Here is a 19,390-nt window from a genome sequence, read left to right as displayed (position 1 = left end):
TTACACTAATCTAGGTAACTAAATCTTCCAATGAATCTGCAAAGCTTAATTTCATGATTAAGTTTAAATCTTTAAGGAAGAATTGAGTTTTTGAGGTTGTTTGGTTGTCATTAAAATAATATACCCTTGTAATAAGACAACTTCTACAACAATGAGGAAGAAAAATATTTAAATATTGATTATAAGTATTGGAGATAGGAGTGCATAGGATTTAACTCTAAGCTCTTATAACTCTGTGAATTTTTTTAAAAACAGAATGGAAATATGCATTGTTGTGTAGGAAGAAACATTTGTCTCTACTCACTTATGGATTTTTTGATTTTTACATTACTTTTGCTTATCAAAATTACTATAGGGGTTAGAAAACTGATAAATGTATGGAGATACAGTTGTAAGAAATTAGTTTTAGACAAAAATAATAATTCAGAGATAATAAGCCATATTCATATCAGATTCAGAGAACAATGAAATGAAAGAGAGACAAAAGAGAAGGGGAAATAATTTCTGAAGTAGAAAGATGATGACAGCACAGACAATAACACAGAAAAGATACGGTAGGTGGCACAGCTCAAGTGTTAATCAGAGTTGAATTCCAAGTGGAAACACTGGGCTAAAGTATAGAAAAAAAAACCAGCAGAATATGCTTAATAACTTATGATTTAAATACTAACTTAGAAATCTTTTAAGATAGGACATTCTTGTAGAAAACAAAATTTCCTTTATTTATAGATACAGTGTAAGATTCTAATCTCTTATTAAAGGAAGACAAGGATATCTATATTATCTAGTGACCTGTACAAATTCTTGTCCAAAAACATTATTAGAAATCTTATATATTGCTTTATAATTTTAAAAGTAAATTTATAATTTATAACTTAAGTTTATAAATGATTAAATCACTTGGGCATTCTAAAAATAAAAACAGGTCTATACACAGTGCAAAACCACCATGGACTTACCATCATGATTAGGATTTCCCAGTGTCCAGGGCTCATCAGAGTCAAAATGGGTATCTCCCCCAATTCCTGGTCCAGGAAAATAGGCATGTGCCAAAAATCCTCCCTCTCCATCAAAGGGAGAACTGTCTCCATGAAAACCAGAGGCAAAAATAATGGTTATATCCACATCACGTTTTCCATTTTCTAATTCACTGTAGGGAACTTCTTCAAATGTCAGAGGAGTTACATTCTGCCACACATCAAAGGCACGGCGAATAGCTTTACGAGTCTCAGGGTCTCCTACTTTTGGAGTTACGTTCTTTATACTGAAAGTTAGAAAATAGAATAATCAGTATGGCTTTGTTATGTTTAATCTGACTTATTAAAGATTTTCATCTGTTCAGTTCAATAAAACATTACAGAAAACAGTGATATTAAATAGGAATGAAGTTTCTTCACTCCTCTCATCTCTATTGCTTGATTTCACTTCACTGCCGTCATTTAATTCTCAGCAGTATAGTATTCATTTACCAGAGTTATAAAGGAGAAGATCACTACAGAATGGTAATCAGTAGGGTAACTAGATCAGTCACTCTGCCGCTGTCCTGGATAACAAGAGGAAAGTAGATTTGCCAAATGATCAAACAGGTTCAGAAGTTTTGAGCTGAAAGAAAAAATTTAATTTCTTCTTGGTTATAATTACTTTTAGAAGTACACCATTATATCTGTACACATCAATTTCAAACACTGTCTGATGTTTTATTATTAATTCATCCCACTTAAAAATTATACCAACATAGGGGAAATAAGTTCAAGTGTTCGATGCCACTATTGGATAATTTTAGTTAACAATATTATGTATTTTCAAACAGTAAGGAGGAGGATAATGTATACTCTCAACCAAAGAAATGATAAATACTTGAGATTATGAATATGGCAATTACCCTGATCTGATCATCATACATTATGTGTATCAAAATGTCACTATACACCCCATAAATATGTACAATTGTTTTTCAATTAAAAATAAGACTCAAAAGTATATTGTATTAGCTTTTTTATACATAGATTTAACCGTTATAAATAGACGAATTTAAAGAAGTACATTGGACATTATTTTCTTTGTATTGATGCAAGAAATAATTGTAAATATTGTTCTTGGTTTGTTTAACATTAATGAGAGTTTTAACTTTTCCCAGGTATTTTTCTACTTCTAAATAGAGCATCAATGAAACTCATGTGCATATTTTTATATTATGTCATGACAGATTCATATCATGCATATAAGTAACAATGGAAAATTTCATAGGAGCTGAAATAAGAAAAAAAGTTAAAAAAGAAGAGCAGAGAAAGACATCACACTTTTTTTTACCTGAGCCAAGGATGGACAGAGCAGAAGAATTCATGGCTGAGCAAGACAGAATGTGACACAGTGTTTCTTTGTTGCTGCTACCACTGTTACCACCAGTTTCTTATAATTTTATGTCTTATTCAGCATGGTACTCTGAACTACATTTTAACAAAAGAGTAAACACCTACATTGAAACATCACAGATGTTGGTTTAGCTTGCTAGTCTCTAAATGTCCCGTCTGATGACTAAAGAAGCATGAAGAGTAATGTCATAACCCTGAATTTGGCTAAATTAACACAGTTAGTGATCCAGGAGCATGGATGGTTTCTGGGTAAAACTGCCAATCACTAAAGTGCTAACTGTCCTAGTACTTTTTCATTTTCTTCCCATCCTATGGGATTTCAGAAGTGCCTCTATTCTCCTAAGCAGATATTTCTATGGCACACTATTTGAAGAACTTACTACATTAAGGGTAATGTTCCCGGCACTAATGATACAGCTGTGAGCAAGATTCTGCTCTTATGGTGCTTAGATGTCCATTGACAAGAGAAAAACAATCACCGAAACACAAAAGGGAGATTATTTCAGAGGGTGATAAGTGAGGGAGGGGGAGAAGAGGTAAGGAGGAGCGAAGATAAAGAGGATTTCTGAGACAGAGGGGCCAAAGATGCCTGGCACTGAGTTTCCAGTTGGAAGGGACGATGGGCAGGCTGTGTCAGCTTGACCAGGTCAAAGAATGGGAGTGCAAAGAATGGGAGTACTCTGTAAAGTGGACCAAATGAACAGACAGGACCACGATCTGGGAAGAGACTAGAGGATCACCTGGGAAGGGAACACTCTGTAAAGGGAAGCCACTGGAGAATATGAGGCAGAGAAGGACTGTGATATTATTTCACTTTAAAAATATCACTGGGGCCGGGCACGGTGGCTCACACTTGGAATCCTATCACTCTAGGAAGCCAAGGCAGGTGGATGAGTTCAAGACCAGCCTGAACTAGAGACCCTGTTTCTAAAAAAATAGGCTTGCATTATGGCAAGCAGCTGTAGTTCCAGGTACTTCAAGGCTGAGACAAGAGGATCACTTGAGCCAAGAGACTAAGGTTGCTGTGAGCTATGATGCCATGGCATTCAACTCAGGGTGACAGAGTGAGATTCTGTCTCAAAAAAAAAAAAAAAATCACTGCAACTGATGGAATTTGATAAGAAGACAAGAAAGAATTCATGCAAGAGAAGATAGCACAGACTAGAGTGACATTCGTAGAGGGACGGTGTGTCAGTTTCAGTGCCTGACACTGAAAGAACCCTGAGACGATTGTAATGGGGATGGTAATGGAGCCAAGATGTAGTGAAGACAATGATTTTCAATTTCAAATAAAGGATAATCTTACAATAGAGGAATAAATGAAATATTAGTATGATTTGTATATGAGTATGTGAATGAGTATGATGGTTTTGAGAAAAATGAATAACATAAAAATCATGAATATGAAGTACTATTTGGATTGGAAAATATATCATTCTGCTTCACAAAACTATGTACTATTTGTCTTTCAAAATATGCTTAATCACATATCATTAATAATATAAGACAGACAGGTGTGCTTCAAAGAACTGAAATCCTGATCAAGATACAAACACAAACATGAGTTTAGAAATTTTATGGAATTGAGAGATGTGTCGGGTATTGACTCATAACTCAAACAACATAGAGCAGAAAGATCATGAGGTAATAAGGCCAACAATTCTAATAAAGAGACCACAAACGATTAAATATATTTGCAAAATAAAAGACAATGCTCTAAAGTGAGTAAAATAGAAGTTGGAAAAGTTAATGAAGCCAATTCCTTTTTAATTTTAAAATGTTTTTACTTGCCTGTGCTTTTTATAAGTAAAGTGAACAAAGTTCTCATTTTAAAATGATAATGGAATTTTATTTCTTGAATCTTTATCAGACTATTCCATTATACTATTTTATGGATTCTTTTAAATTTTCATTTTAGTAAATTTTGGAACTTTAAACTCCCTCCCCCATGGATAAATATTAGCTTTAATCACCATGCCTTATGCAATCCTACATAACAAAATTGATTGAATGAAAATTTTCAGAGCTCTTTATTCACGAGAATAGTTGGTACTTAAGAAAGGTATGTGAGTTGACTTACAAAGTAACTATGTAAAATCAGGGTTCTCTATTCTTTTTTTTTTTTTTTTTTCAGTATTTTGGCCAAGGTTGGGCCCCATATACCCACCACCCTTGGAATATGGGGCCAGTGCCCTACTCCTTGAGCTATAGGAGCCACCCTGAGGGTTCTCATTCTTCACATCGTTAGATCCATACCAGTTCCTTTAACAATAATTCCACATATTATTAATGGTTATTTCTCCTTAAAGTTTCTAATACATGATACATCCTTTCAAAATACTATTTTATCTCTAATATTGGGAGATAAAAAGAACCAAGTACCTTTGGATCTAGTTAAGATACAAAAATCTCATAATATTCTTATTTCCTTATCCTTATTTTGAAATTCTAATTCTTATTCTTTTTTATTCTTATTCTTTCTTATTCTTATTTTCAAATTATTTTGAAAACAAGGCTAACTCATACTTAAGATGAGGTATTCATCTTAAGAATTCTTATTCTTTCTTATCTTTATTTTCAAATTATTTTGAAAACAAAGCTAACTCATCTTTAGTCAATTAAATAGACAAAACTTGGTTATTGAGGAAAGCATATTACACTCAAATGACAGTCATCTCATGGAACTCACTGTAATAAAGTAGACAACTTCTAAAAACAGAATAAAAATAATAAACAGCATAAATTATTAGCACATTCTGAATATATTAGGATGTATGAATGATTTACTTTCATTCATACTATATTTGTATGTTTGATTTGTCTTCATAACTTTTTAAGTATGAAAAATGGTCACAGAACAGAAACTGAATATGGAGGGCCTCCAGGAAAGCTTACATTAAATATCTGGATATTTCCTCAGAGACTGGCTTTGCAGACGGACTGGATTTAAGTGCACACTGCTTTGGATCTTATTTAAATTGGGTCCTTTCTCAGTGTGTTAGTCTGTTTTGTATCCTCTGGCCACACAAGCCGAGTTCTCTTTGAAGTCAATAGAATCACCAAGTTCAGAGAACTCTGGGTTCAGAGAGAATAATGAAAAATGTTTCTGGGGAGGAATTTTTTTATTCCTTTAACAACATCTTTGTGCTGTATACACTATTAAAGTGAAATAACTTCTAGTGTGCATTTTCAGTTGTCACAGAGGCATTCATTTAAAACTAAGGGTATGCCCACTCAATCTTAGGGCTTAAAAAAAGGCGGTGCCTGTGGCTCAAAAGAGTAGGATGCCGGCCCCATATGCCGGAGGTGGCTGGTTCAAACCCAGCCCCGGCCAACAACTGAAAAAAAAAAAGAAAAATGGAAAAAAAGAAAACTAAAGATAGCTAAAGGATGAATGTACGGTAACAAAGACAACTAAGCAGTACAGTACAACATAGCATCATTATATTAATTGATACATTATAAACACATTCATCTGGCAATATAGGTACCTGGCTTATTGGCCATTTGTCACATGAAATAATATTTTGGATTTTAGATTTCAAAGAGAAAAAGAACTTACTCTAACTCTATTGTCAGTAACATTCAGAAAACTTAGTAAGTAAATTTCTATTTGATAAAAATTGTGCTGTAATTTTCGAACACTGGCATGAAAAAGCTTTAATTCAAGCCTGTTTGGAATTCATTAATTTATTCAAAAACTAACTTTCCAACCATAACACAAAGGGCTTCTCATTTATCTGTTATGTGAATACATTTTTTTTTTTTTTTTTTTGGTTTAAATGCCTCCATTGAGGAAGGTGACTCATACATGACTTAATTGTTCAACAGTTCAAAATAGAGCATTTTTCTGAAAGACTTCAAACATTTGAGAGTAACGGGGAATTCCTCCCTTAAATGCCCTTTCAGTCATGTTGAGAATCCTCAGCTCTAACCTTTGCGTTGTTTCACATGTAGACTGCTGACAAGCTCCTTTAACATTCTGACTGCTTTTTTGGAGGTTTACATTAAAATGCCAGGAAGCAGCTGAGTGTGTGGTGACTAGAAGAGAAAAGTGCACATCGTATGAGGCTTGGCCAACAAACCAGAGAGAAAAATTAATTATCATCACTGCTTTGGAGGTTTTCTCTATCCGTGTAATCTGGTCTTTTTAGCTTTTCCTTAGTCACATTATACTGTTGGCTTATAATGAGTTTGCTTTCAAATAAAACCTAGATTCTACCACTCTCACCCCAACTCCTCTCTGCATTTGATAATGCCACACTTCAGCTACTCTTTTCATGAATAATGATTTTTGAGCTTAAGTGTCAGATTTTGTTTATTGATTAACCTATGTATACTCTAAATACGGTTTGAAAAAAAACAGTAGTAAAAGCTTATGGTATTTACTATATACTAGGAAATTTCTTAACTCTTTACATACATTAACATTGAAATATAATAAACTTGGCATTTTTATTAGGTAGTTAGAATTTCAGGTTACCTAGGAAAAAAAGGACCAAATGGGTGCTCTGTCTTGGGGTTGCCTGGAGTGACTGCCTCACTGGAGAAGGACAGGGCAGTGCTGTTTTAGAGCTGCCCATCTTAATCCTATCTTGGGCAGCCCGGGCACAGCAGGATTTGGAAAGTAATTTAAGTCGAATTACCGTGCTGTTAACTGTCCAGCGAAGTGGTTCCATAATAACCCCATAATGAGGACTCGTGAAGAGGGTCCTACCCAGATAGTGTAAAATGGGATTCAGACCACGACCAGTGGAGCCCTTTTCTGTCTATGGTGAAGGCATCTTGCTCTGTAAAACGACATCTTGCTTTTGCTTTATAAACCTATCTTTCTCTTTCTCAATAGACTTTTTTTCACGCCTGACCTACTTTAGTGGGTCTGGTCATTCTTCAGCCAAGAGCACACAGAGCTGAGAACACAGACATATGCCTGAACCCTGACACTTCCATTCCTAACTCTATAATCCTTTTAGAACACTCTCAAAAACTTGGGTGAGTTGTCTGGTAAACTAAAGAGTAAAAGTGATAACTAGCATTTAGTAAGCACTAACTATGTTTCCAAGCACTGTGCTATGTTTATTATTTTTTCCATTAGGTTACTAAATTTTTCCCCAAGCTTTATGAGGTAGGCATTGTTACAATACTCACTTTGCACACAGGATAATTGATTCTTACTGGATTTAAGTAACTTGATCTTGGTTTTACCAGTAGTAAGTGTCAGAGCTAGGATTCAAACTTAGGCCCTTCGTACTCTAAAACAGACTCTTATCCACAGGATATAATTGTCAATCAATTGGGGTTTTATTCATGAAAGTTTGCACGAATAAAAGCCCTAATTATTTGAATGTCCAAAACTGGCTCAGATCATTGTCAACGTAAGAAAAAGCGTGAATGAAATTACAATTAGTTCTGAATACAACGGTTCTTAACTCTTCCTCGTTTACTCTTTCTTTCCTTCCTTTCTTTCTTTTCCAGGAAAAGTACATAAGGATGCAGAGATACTAAAAGTTATCAAAGGACACACTGTGAAATGACAACAGTGAGTACTGACATGCAGAGCTGTCTAAGCTTTGTACTATGGTTGATTGTACACTATCGTTCAATTGGTACTGATATTTTTGTATATGGTAGGGGGTATGAATTCAATTTCATTTTGACAATCAATTACCAAAGAATAATTTAAAAAATAAGATATCCCATTCTTCCCTCCAATCTACACTAGCATAAATCAATTTTTTATATAACAAGTATCTGTTTCTGTGATCTCTTGTTTGTATTACTAGCAAATTAGTCTATCTCTGTGCTAAACACCACATATTACCTTAATTAGTATTGTTTTAAAGTAAATCTTCACTTCTAGTGGGTGGAAAAACCCTGATGTTCTCCTGAACCTCCACTTTTTCAGAGATGTTAGATTCAGTAACATTACAAAAATAAAAATCATGCTAAGATTTTTGTTAGAATTACATTTAATTTGTGCAAAAGTTTATTTTGACCTATTAAATCCTTCTATAAAGACCAAACATATAACTACAGTTGCTTTTGGTCTTCTCTTATGTCTTTCAAAACTATGGCTCATAGTTTTCTCCATAATAGTTTTCGCTAACATATATTTTCTGGTTTATTCTTTGCTCTTATATTTGTTTCTATTTTAAATTTAAATAATACCTTTGTAAAGGTTACACACTTTCAGGGCTTTTGCAAGCATGCATGCTTATATATATTTTGTGTATTGATTGTTTTTTTTTTAATGGCTACAGTCTTCCAGCTTCTGCTTCCATATATAAAAGTGCTTAGAAGTTATCACTCTCAACCTCTCAAAAAGTAATGAAACATAACAAACTAAATATGAATAATTTTTCTTAACTATCAGAAAATTAGGTCACAGGGCAAACTGCCACCCCCAAAGTGGAAAGAGAGTAAATACAGAGAAATACAGCTCATCAAGAGCAAAAGTCCCCATAGCCAGGAGAATGAAGACCTCCAGGGCTCCCAATGTAAGGGGGGGCCTCCGGTTTATGAGTTTTACCCTTAAGGGCTTCATCAGGTGGTTACAGTGAAGATTTGAGAAAAATCCTCTCTCACTTCCATCAAGGCATAGATCAAGGTGAAAATTTTGAAACACACCCATGGTCTCCATGACAAAGGCCTATCTTCAAAGAAAATTATTTTATCAGAGCCTTATCTGATCTAGGTTAAAGCCAATTGAACAATTCAAGCTCTTATAGCCTTCTTGTCTCCCCCAAAGAAAGAAGAAAGCCTAATAAATGTCTCTGTAGGTCAAAGCCCAGGACATTCATACCTACTAACAAAGGGAGATTTAATCATTAGATTATAAACTGCTTCTTCTCTATAATATTTTATACCGTATCAACATGGCTCCAGTATAATGCAATAGATCTATTTAAGGAGGAATTTCTAGGGATACTTAGAAGGAGAGACAAAAAAGAATAGTAAAGGAAATTCATCTATAGCAAACAATGAACACATCCGAGCTGTTTAATGTAAAATCTTAGTTCCTGTTACTCAATATATCAATCCAACTTTTGATAAAAAAATTACAAGCATGCTAAAAGGCAGGAGAAAATACCATTTCATGACAAAGAACTAGCATCAGAAACAAACTCAGATATGGCAGAAATACTGACATTATCAGATACAACATTTAAAATAACTGATCAATATACTAAAAGTTCTAATGGAAAATATGAACAACATTAAGAAAACACATGGGTAATATAGCCAGAGAGACAGAAACTCTAAGATATGATGAAAAGAAAATGTTCAAAAAAGAACAGTGTAAAAGAAATGGATGCCTTTAATAAACTCATCATGCTGAATCTCAGGCTGAACAGGGCAAGGAAAGAATCAGTAGGCTTGAAGATATATCAATAGAAACTCCCCCAAAAGGAAAAAAGAATTAAAGACAAAACAGAATATCTAAGAACTGTGAGAAAAACACAAAATGAGAGATTATCAGAGAAGAGCGAAAGAAATAACCATGATAATCGCTGAAATTTCGCAAAATTAATAATAGAAACCACATGATAGGTCTAGAAAACTGAGAGAACATGAAACAGGATAAATATTGAAAAAAAATCTATACTCACATGTATCTATTCAAACTATAGAAAGACAAAGAGAAAACCTTAAAAGAAGCCAGAGGGGGATAAAATACCTTATCTATACAGGAACAAGGATATTAATTCTTTCAGACTTTTCTTCAAAAGCCATGCAAGCAAGGAGGAAAGTGATGTGAATCATTTAAAATATTCAATGAATGAAACCACCAAACCTAGAATTCTGTGTCCAGTGGAATGATGATTTAAAAATGAAGTAGAAAAATGATTTTCTCTGGCAAAGAAAAGCTAGAACGACTTGTTGTCAGTAGACTTGCATTACAAAAAAAAAAATTAAAAGAAATAATTCAGAAAAGAGAACATCAATCAGAAATTCAGATCTGTTTTTTAAAAAGAAGAATCATTAGAGAATGAATAAAGTCAAAATAAAATTTTTTATTATCCTCTTTTTAATGATCTAATAATAACTGTTGAAAAGAATAATATAACAATATAATGGCTGATTATACCATAAGGATAAATGAAATGAAGGGGATTAATTAAATGAATAAAGGGAAGAAATGCTATAAAGGACAGAATGGTAAAATTAGAAACATTCTAAGCACCTGTAATACCTGGAGAGTAGAACAATGTCATCGAAAAACAGACTTCTATTAGTTGCAAATGTATATCACAAACTTTAGGGCAACAACTAAAATAATTTTAAAATGAAAGATAATTGATATGCTATGAGAAAATCAAACATATGAAATGCTCCATTAGAACCAAAGAAGGCAGAGGAAGAGAGGACAACAGAAACAAGCAAAAAAGAACAATAACAGCAATGTTATAAATACAGTAGATATTAATCAAACAAAATCAATAATCACTTTAAATGTGAATACTAAGTACAGCAATAAAAATAGAGTAGATTAAACAAAAAAGAATAAAACAAAAAATAAGACCGTTTAATGTGTTCTAAAGAAACCAGTATTAAATATAAGCACACAAATCAATAAAGAAAGCAAAGAGATGGGGAAAGATAGTCCATATTAATCAAAAGAGATCTAGGATTAGCTATATTAATTTATGACAAAAGAGATTTTGTAGCAAAAAAATTATTAGGGATAAAGAGAGCCATTATATAATAATAAAGGTATAATTTTCCAAGAAGACATAATAATACTTAATATTCATGTAGCTGATAGCCAACTAACAAAACACATAAGGAAAAATTTGATAGAATTACAAGAAAAAAATGCACAAAACACTAACATAGTTGGAGACTTCAACATCCCTCTATTTAATAGCAAAATGAGATGAAGATATTATGTAGCATAAGAAAGGAAAACTATGGATATATATCATTTATTAACATGAATGCAAAAATCCTCAAAAAGTCACCAAATTAAATCCAATAGTCTATAAAAAGAGTTATATATCATGCCAAGTTAGACTTTCCCCAGATATGCAGGCTGATTCAATACTTAAAAATCAATTACTATATCACATCAAGAAGTTAAAGAAGAAAAATTATATCATCACATCAATGGATACAGAGAAGGGATTTACCAAAATTCAATACCCATTTACAATAAAAGCTTTTAGCAAATTAGGAATACAGAGGAATTTTCTTAACTTGATAAATGACATCCAGAAAAAGACTTAGAACCTCCAAAATATTAATGGTGAGGAACTATCTGTATTTCACCCAAGATTGGGCAAAAAGCTATAATGTCTGTTCTCATCACTCCTATTCAACATTATATTGTAAGCAATAGGACAAGAAAATAAAATAAAAGTTAGTCAGATTGGAAAGGAAGAAAAATATACAGCTGTCTTTGTTTTCAGATGACATTATTCTCTATGTATAAAATACCAAAGAATTCACAACCACAGTAAAACTCTTGGACTAAGGAGTGATTCTAAAAAAGCTGCTGGATACAAGGTTAATATACAAAAGTCAACTGTTTTTCCATATTCCAACAATGAACAATCCAAATTTCATATAAAAAAAATTTAAATTAGCACCAGAACAATCAAATACATGGGAATAAATCTATCAAAATATATATGAGGAAAAGTATAAAATCCTGATGAGAGAAGTCGACAATCTAAATAAATGACAGAAGTTCTTATTCATGGAACTGGAGACTCAATGTTGTTAACACGTCAGTTCTTCCCAAGTTGATCTGTAGGTACAATTCAAGCAAATCATGGCTTTTCTGGTATCAACAAACTGATTCTAGTGTTTCTTTTGAAAGGCAAGAGACTCCAAATACCCAGTACAATTTTTAAGAGTAACAGAGATAGCTCAAACGACCTGATACTAAGATTTACTATAAGTCAGAGTAGACAAAACAGTGTGACACTGGCTCAGAAATAGATATATAAATCAATGAAACAGAATAAAGCACCCAGAATTAGTTAACACAAATATAGTAAAAGAGTCTTTGACAAAGGAGCAAAGCAATGGAATGGAGAAGAATGATATTTTCAAACATGGATGCTAGAACAAAAGAAATAAATCTAGACACTAACTTGATACATATTTTAAAAATTAACTTAAAATGGATCAATTACACAAACACAAGACATAAATGTTTTAAACTTCTAGAAGATAACACAGGAAAAAATCTTAGTGCCCTTGGGTTTAATGGGTTTTTTAAATGTTTTAATATGAAACAAAAAAACAGTACAGGAAGATAAAGGAAAATATAGAAAAAAAAATGATAAGTTGAATTTTATTAAAATTAAACTTTTACTCAGCAAAAGACATTATAAAGACAATGAAAAATCAAGCCACAGACTGGGAGAAAATATTTGAAAACATCACTAGCAAAAGACTTGTATACAGAATATACAAAGAACTCTTAATGACAAGCAGTCAATTAAAAATTTGTCAAAAGTTCTGAATAGACAACTAAACAAAGAAGATACGTAGATGCCACGTAAACATATGAAAAGGTGCTCAGCATGATACTATTAGAAAATTAAAATTAAAACAACTTACATCAATATAATTGTTTTATTTCAATCAACATAACTACCTTATAATAATTGTTTCATCTTAGTAAAACAAGTTATCAATAAACTGCTATTAGAATGGCTACAATTGAAAACACCAATAAAACCCCATGCTGTGGAGATTGTAGAACAATTTATTGCTGGTAATAATGCAAAATAGAATAGCCATTCTGGAAAAAAGTTTGTTAATTTCTTACATAGTTAATCCTAATCTTACCATTTGATCAGCAACCACAATCCTTGGTATTTATCCAAATGAGTTGAAAATTTACGCCTATACAAAAACCTGCACACCAGTGTTTATGCCAGCCACCTCGCTCATGAGTGCCTTAAACTGGAAACAACCAAGATAGGTTCAACGGGTGAAGAAACAAATCACTGTGATCCACCTATACAATGGATAATGACTCACCAGTTTTAAAAAATGAGTTTCTAAGTCATTAAAGATGTGAAGGAAACTTGAATGCATATTGTTACATGAAACAAACCAGTCTGAAAAAGCTACATTCTATGTGGTTCCAATTATATGTCATTCTAGATAAGGTAAAATTATGAAGACGTTTAAAAAAATCAGTTGCCAGGGCTTTGGGAGAAGACAGAATGGATGAATATTTCAAACCCTGGCTTTTTAGAGCAGGGAAACTATTCAGTATGATCTGATAATGGTGAGTAAATGACATTACGCATTTGCAAAACCCACAGAACTGTACAACACCATGAGTGAACCCTGGAGTAAACCATGGACTGTAATTATAATAATGTATCAGTACTGGTTCATCAACTTTAACAAATGTACTAAACTACCAAACAAAAGATATTAATAAGCAGAAACTATGTGTGTGGGGTGGGAGCACAGAGGGGATGGAAGAGTGGGTAAATAAGAACTCTCTGTACTATCAACCCAACTTTTCTGTAAATCTGAAATTGCTCAGTAAATAAAATCTATTTTTAATGTAACTTTATTTTTTAATTATTTCTAAAAATATATATATATGGAGTTCCTTCTGAGTTTTTCATATAGATATTTGTATCAACTGTTACTAATGACATTTTTGTTTCTTTGAAAATTTGTATACATTTTATTTCTTTTTCTTTGTCTTCTAAGCAGTTGTGCAACAATGGTGAATAGAAGTAGAGGCAGAAAGCATTTATTATTTCTTACGGGTATTTTTTTCCCAACACTTTACCTTATAAAAGAAATATGTAATAAAACTATATTTTTATTTTTGTAGATGCCGCTTTTCTGATTAAGAAACTATCCTTCTTTGCTTTGATTCCTACATATCCAGCTGATCACAGTAACTCTCGCCTGTGACCACAGCAATTTGGGAGGCTAAGGCAGGAGGATCACCCTGAGGCCAGGGGTTCTAAGACCAGCCTGGGTAAAATATTCAGACAGTAAAATACAGAGACCTTGTTTCTGCAAAAATGCACAGTAAATTTCCTAGACCACTTTTCTGTATCTGTTAAGGTCAATATAGAGTTTCTTTTTAATACTCTGTATTAGTGTCAAGAAGACCAAGTTCAAGACCTACCCTTGACCTGCATGCTCACATATCTACTAAAGATCTTGATTTCCCTCTACACTCAGTTTTTAGATTTCTTCCTTTTGTTTCCACTCAAAAATGCTTTTTAAGAAATATTTTAATTTATTGAATATATTTTGATATATCTCATCCACATACCTAATCAGAAGTAGAGTTTAGGCTTTCTAACTCTGCCATCTGGCCAGAAAAATAATCTTTTTGTATATTCTTCATCAAAGTCTATAAATGCCTCTCAAAATGTATCAGTTTTTTTCTCTCATTAAGCACTGTCTGGTGACTAATTTCATTTATAGAAAGAGGGCTTACTGGAAAATAGACATGAATATTATGGTTACTGGGAAAATATCAATTATTCTATACTAAAACATTGATAATGCTTTCTAAACAATTTTTTTGAAGTGTAGATTATGGAAATGGTGAAGCAAGTTTGTGAAATAAAAAATCCATTGAACAAATTTAAAGGATGGTGTGGGGACTGCCAACTTCATGGGACTGGCCTAAAGGAGCTTTATCTTTGATTTCTCTCATCTGCAGATACAACTGCAGCATAAGACAATAATCCAGGAACAAGCTATCTGAGAGGAGAGCACAAAATATAAAAGAACACTAAGAAGTGTTCTCAAAATAACCAAAATAAGTTCAAATGGCATCCTCTAATTATGTAAATAGAAAAATAATATATTGAGGCTTTAATTTTGTATTTAACCATACATGAAATCATTTACATATAGAATAGGAATTATAACGCTCTCTCCTACTCATGTTATTTGATAGAGGTGCTTCCTGACATCATACCCTTTTCCCAAAGCGCCTTTCCTCTTCCTCTGCCCCTTGATTTAATGAGTTCTTTCTGTTCTTACAGGTCTTAGGTGAAAAACCATTTCTTTATAGATATCTCCCCTTGGTTTTCTAGAATGGATTGGATGACCCAGTTTACATTTCTCTTGCATCCTGTTTCTTTCTTTTCATAAGAAGTATCACATTTATAACTGTTCAACTTCTCCTTATGACTGTGAATTCCATGAGGACAAACAGGGTCCCTATTTTTTATTTATTAGAATGTCCCCAGGACCTAGCACTGTTCTTTGTTCATAGTGGGACTCAAAAGGAAGTTGTTTAATCAATAAACAAATAAACGTGCAGAACTCCAATACCAGCAACTATCTCTGTAGGTTGGAAAATATTTTGTGTTATTGAAGACCAATTAAATAAATAAATAAATAGCAATCCTAGCCGGGTGTTGTAACAGGTGCCGTACAGTCCCTGGTACTTGTGAGGCTGAGATGAGAGAATTGATTAAGCCCAAGAGTTTGAGGTAGGTGTGATCTATGATGCCACAGCACTCTACCTAGGGTGACAGAGTCAGACTCTGTCTCAAAAAACAAAAAGTTAAAAAAAAGTAGCAATTCTCTTGCATAATTATCAAAAAGAAAAAAAAATAAAATGGTTATCCTGATCCTAAAAGCTAATCAATAAATTCAGAGAACATTTATTTAAATGGCATTATGTATATACATTATTCAATCCGTTTTTAGATTATGAATATTTGTTCAAAATGTAATATGGTAGAACACACATCTTAAAGCCCCTCACAATACTGTCAGTCATTCAAGAAACTGGAAAACATAGTTTTAGATATCGAGTGTTTCAAAAAACGCATACAAGGCACCCAAGGAACAATTTATTCTCTTCTCAATTGCAATTCTAAATCTCTTACATTAACATTACATCACTATATATAGTTTATGTGTAGTCGATGTGCAGAAGATACCCAAGTGTCAAAACAAATATAAGGGAAAAATGGGGAAAGAAAGGGAAACTCAACACTTGTTTTTATACCTGTAAGTGATGTGTTTGTGCTGCCACTTCTGTCCTGTTAATGCGTATCGCTTCCGACGAATGTGGAATTTGGAGCTACCTCTTGTCTGGTCAGGGACGCCACATCGAGGCTTCTTCATCCAGCTGCAAAGAGCAGTACATTTTCATTATTTGTCAGCAACGTGAATCATTCAATTTAAATGGAAATCAATGAAGAGGTTAAAATATGAGACAGTCATGATGAAACTACAAACCATAAGGGAAAATAATTCAATTGTCTTGTAAGTTGAATCTACGTAGATACCATACTTCCTTTTCCTGAATGATCAAAGCCATTACTGTAGTTCACAGATTCTTTAGATACTTTTCTTCTCTCTAATTCATTCTGAGCTAACTGAAGACTGAGGTACTCTAAAACATCTAACTAGAATCTACTTTAAATAAGGTATGTAACCTTGAGTCGGTCATTAGTCTGTCATGTCAATCATAAAATGGGACTCAGGTGCCTTCCACCTTTAATATTCAACAATTATTTTAATCTGTTACAGAAGATTCAGAAGTCAGGAAGATACATAGCAGTGTATTCTTTGTTCAAATAACATTTGCATTTTCTACCTTTTTGCTTTACTCTTGATCATTATCATAATTTTCATTTATCAGTCATTTGCTCTGGATATATAATAAAATTCAGTACTTAAAATACTTTCATGAATATGAGGTTTAGTATCCTAAGACTAACGTTTATGATGTTTATATTTAAAAAATACTGCTTTCAATTTATTAATTTTAATACTTATACAGATATAGTAGTTGAACTTTTCTTCTAAATAATTTTGTTTGACCATTGTCAGGTTTGCTATCTATTTTTGAGTCTTGTCTAAGGAGAATGATTTTCATATTTTTTAATAGTTTTTCTTTGACTTACAAAGTGACTTTAATTTTATTAACCCCTTTAATTTAATAATTACAAAGGTAAGGTAGAATCCTGATGGTGCTACCTGATTCACAAAATGAATATAAGAAAGAATAAATTTTTGATATATTTCACCAAATTCTTAATGATTCCTACCCTTTTCAGATGAAAAAAAAAGCAAAGATGATTGTTCAAATATGTCTATTTTGTGAAAATTAATAGTTTATATTATATGTTACAAGGGAAAGTCAACTAATCTGATTTTGTGTATTACGTCAACCTACAAAGAAAAGACTTTTATTAAGAAACATGAAGAAAAGAATTTTATTAAGAAAGATGCCACTTTCCAATAAACTTTAAAAGTTTCTGCTTTTTTATTCTTTCCCCAGTATTGTAGGTATCAGATTTAACAAATCCCACTCCAGTTTAAAAGCATTATAGAGTTACTTCAGAAAATCTCCTTTCCCTTTTATTAAATCCCAATCAAATGAGACATCTTGTAAATGCTAACTCCTCGGAGGGTCTCCATCCCTATGGATCTAGGCTCTCTGCAGAGAAGACAGAAGATCTCTTAATTTTAATTAAGCATTGCTAAACACGCTAAATTTGAGCTGTATATCGCTAGAGTGTAAGTCCCTAAAGGGCAAGAGATCTAGATACTCCCAGTACCTTATAAAATCCCTGCCATATCAGAGATGTTTAATGAATATTCTTTACTTTTATTGCATGCCTTAACATCTAGATACAGATTTAACTAACAAATATTAAGCATTAATGGTGTACCTATGATGATTTAAGTTGCTTTAATATATGGGTATTTCGTTAATTATATTCTCAAAAATATTATATTCTTCAGGTAGGCACTTACCCTTATCTCAAGAAAAATACTGGAAAATAATATATAATTCTGAAATATAAATATATTTACTTAATGTGAGGTGTGCTTATACTTACATTCAGCTATGGAAAATACTGAAGTGAATTGAGAAAAGAAAAACAATTAGAAATGCATAGTTGGATAAAATTTGACAAAATAGAATTAGCTATTCTTAGGATAAAATATATCTGCAATGTATATTTTCTAAAATGCATTCGGTATATTCTCTAAAATGCATTAATATATTCTTCAATATGCGTTAATTAAAAGATGAAGACAGTAGTTTAAAATTAAATTTATTAGTATAAATTTTCATTTCAAGTCATATGTATGTTGAAGCCAATAAAAGTTTCTCAGTGAAGTATGTCCGTCTTCCAAAGGAGAGAGTTTTCAGGGATACATGTTAGATTCCTATGGTAAAAGATTTCTCTGCTAAATTCCTTACATATTTCTTAGGCTTTAGTCGACTTTACATAGCTATTTAACTGTGTTCCAACTATTTGTTCATTTAGTTGCTCATTCATCCTAATTCATCTTACAATATTTTTGAGCTTTTACAACACCTTAGGAAACACAATAAAAAGTAAGAATACAAAGATAAACAAGGCCAGAGCTCCTTCCTTACTGAGCTTACAGCATACAGATAAGACAAACATGGCCAAAAATTTACAATATAATAGGATAGCACTCTCACATCTCCATCTAGATACACTGTCATCATCTCAATTACATGCCATAGAAGGAATCATGATTTTCCTACCTCAAATTTGCACCAATTCATCCAATGCCAATTTTAGCTAAAAGCCTTAACACTTTCCAATGTCCACACTAGACATCCAGGCATCATCCTCACCACTACTCTTTCCTTGGGTCCAATTAATCATGATGTAGTCTCTTGTGTCCCTAAAGTGTTTCTTGTATCTCTCACTCTCATCACTGCTAATAATAAATTGTTCCAAAGCAAAGGTGTGCTCTTCACAGATGTCAGCAAGGAATGCCTTTATAGAAACAATCTACGTTAATTAGTTGGATGTAAGCACTCCAATTTGTACAAAAAATCAACACATTGAATCCCACAAAGGCATAAATGTATTTATGATCTATGTATATATGACTTAATAAAATAAAAAAAAAATACTTATTGTATAATCTCCAAAAGAAACAAAGAGAGAAGAAAGGAATGAAGGAGGAAAGAAGGAAGGAAGGAAGGAAGGAAGGAAGGAAGGAAGGAAGGAAGGAAGGAAGGAAGATAGGAAGGAAGGAAGGAAGATAGGAAG

The 19,390-nt window shown here is 32.7% G+C and overlaps 1 protein-coding gene across 1 annotated transcript in view; it reads right to left on the bottom strand.

Annotated features, from left to right (window-relative positions):
• The window catches only part of MMP16 (matrix metallopeptidase 16), a 281,181-nt gene that overhangs the window by 118,349 nt on the left and 143,442 nt on the right, over positions 1–19,390 (bottom strand). The window contains exons 3-4 of the mRNA XM_003782500.2: positions 16,345–16,467; positions 960–1,264 (exon numbers count right to left, since the gene is read on the bottom strand). Coding sequence (XP_003782548.1) covers positions 960–1,264; positions 16,345–16,467 — 428 coding nt within the window. The remainder of the gene's footprint in view (positions 1–959; positions 1,265–16,344; positions 16,468–19,390) is intronic.

This window comes from Otolemur garnettii, unplaced genomic scaffold (genome assembly GCF_000181295.1).
Source record: "Otolemur garnettii isolate 467f Iridium unplaced genomic scaffold, OtoGar3 scaffold00004, whole genome shotgun sequence".
Classification (NCBI taxonomy): domain Eukaryota; kingdom Metazoa; phylum Chordata; class Mammalia; order Primates; family Galagidae; genus Otolemur; species Otolemur garnettii.
Note: the sequence above shows the minus strand (reverse complement) of the source record. Positions and strands in the feature narration are given on the sequence as shown.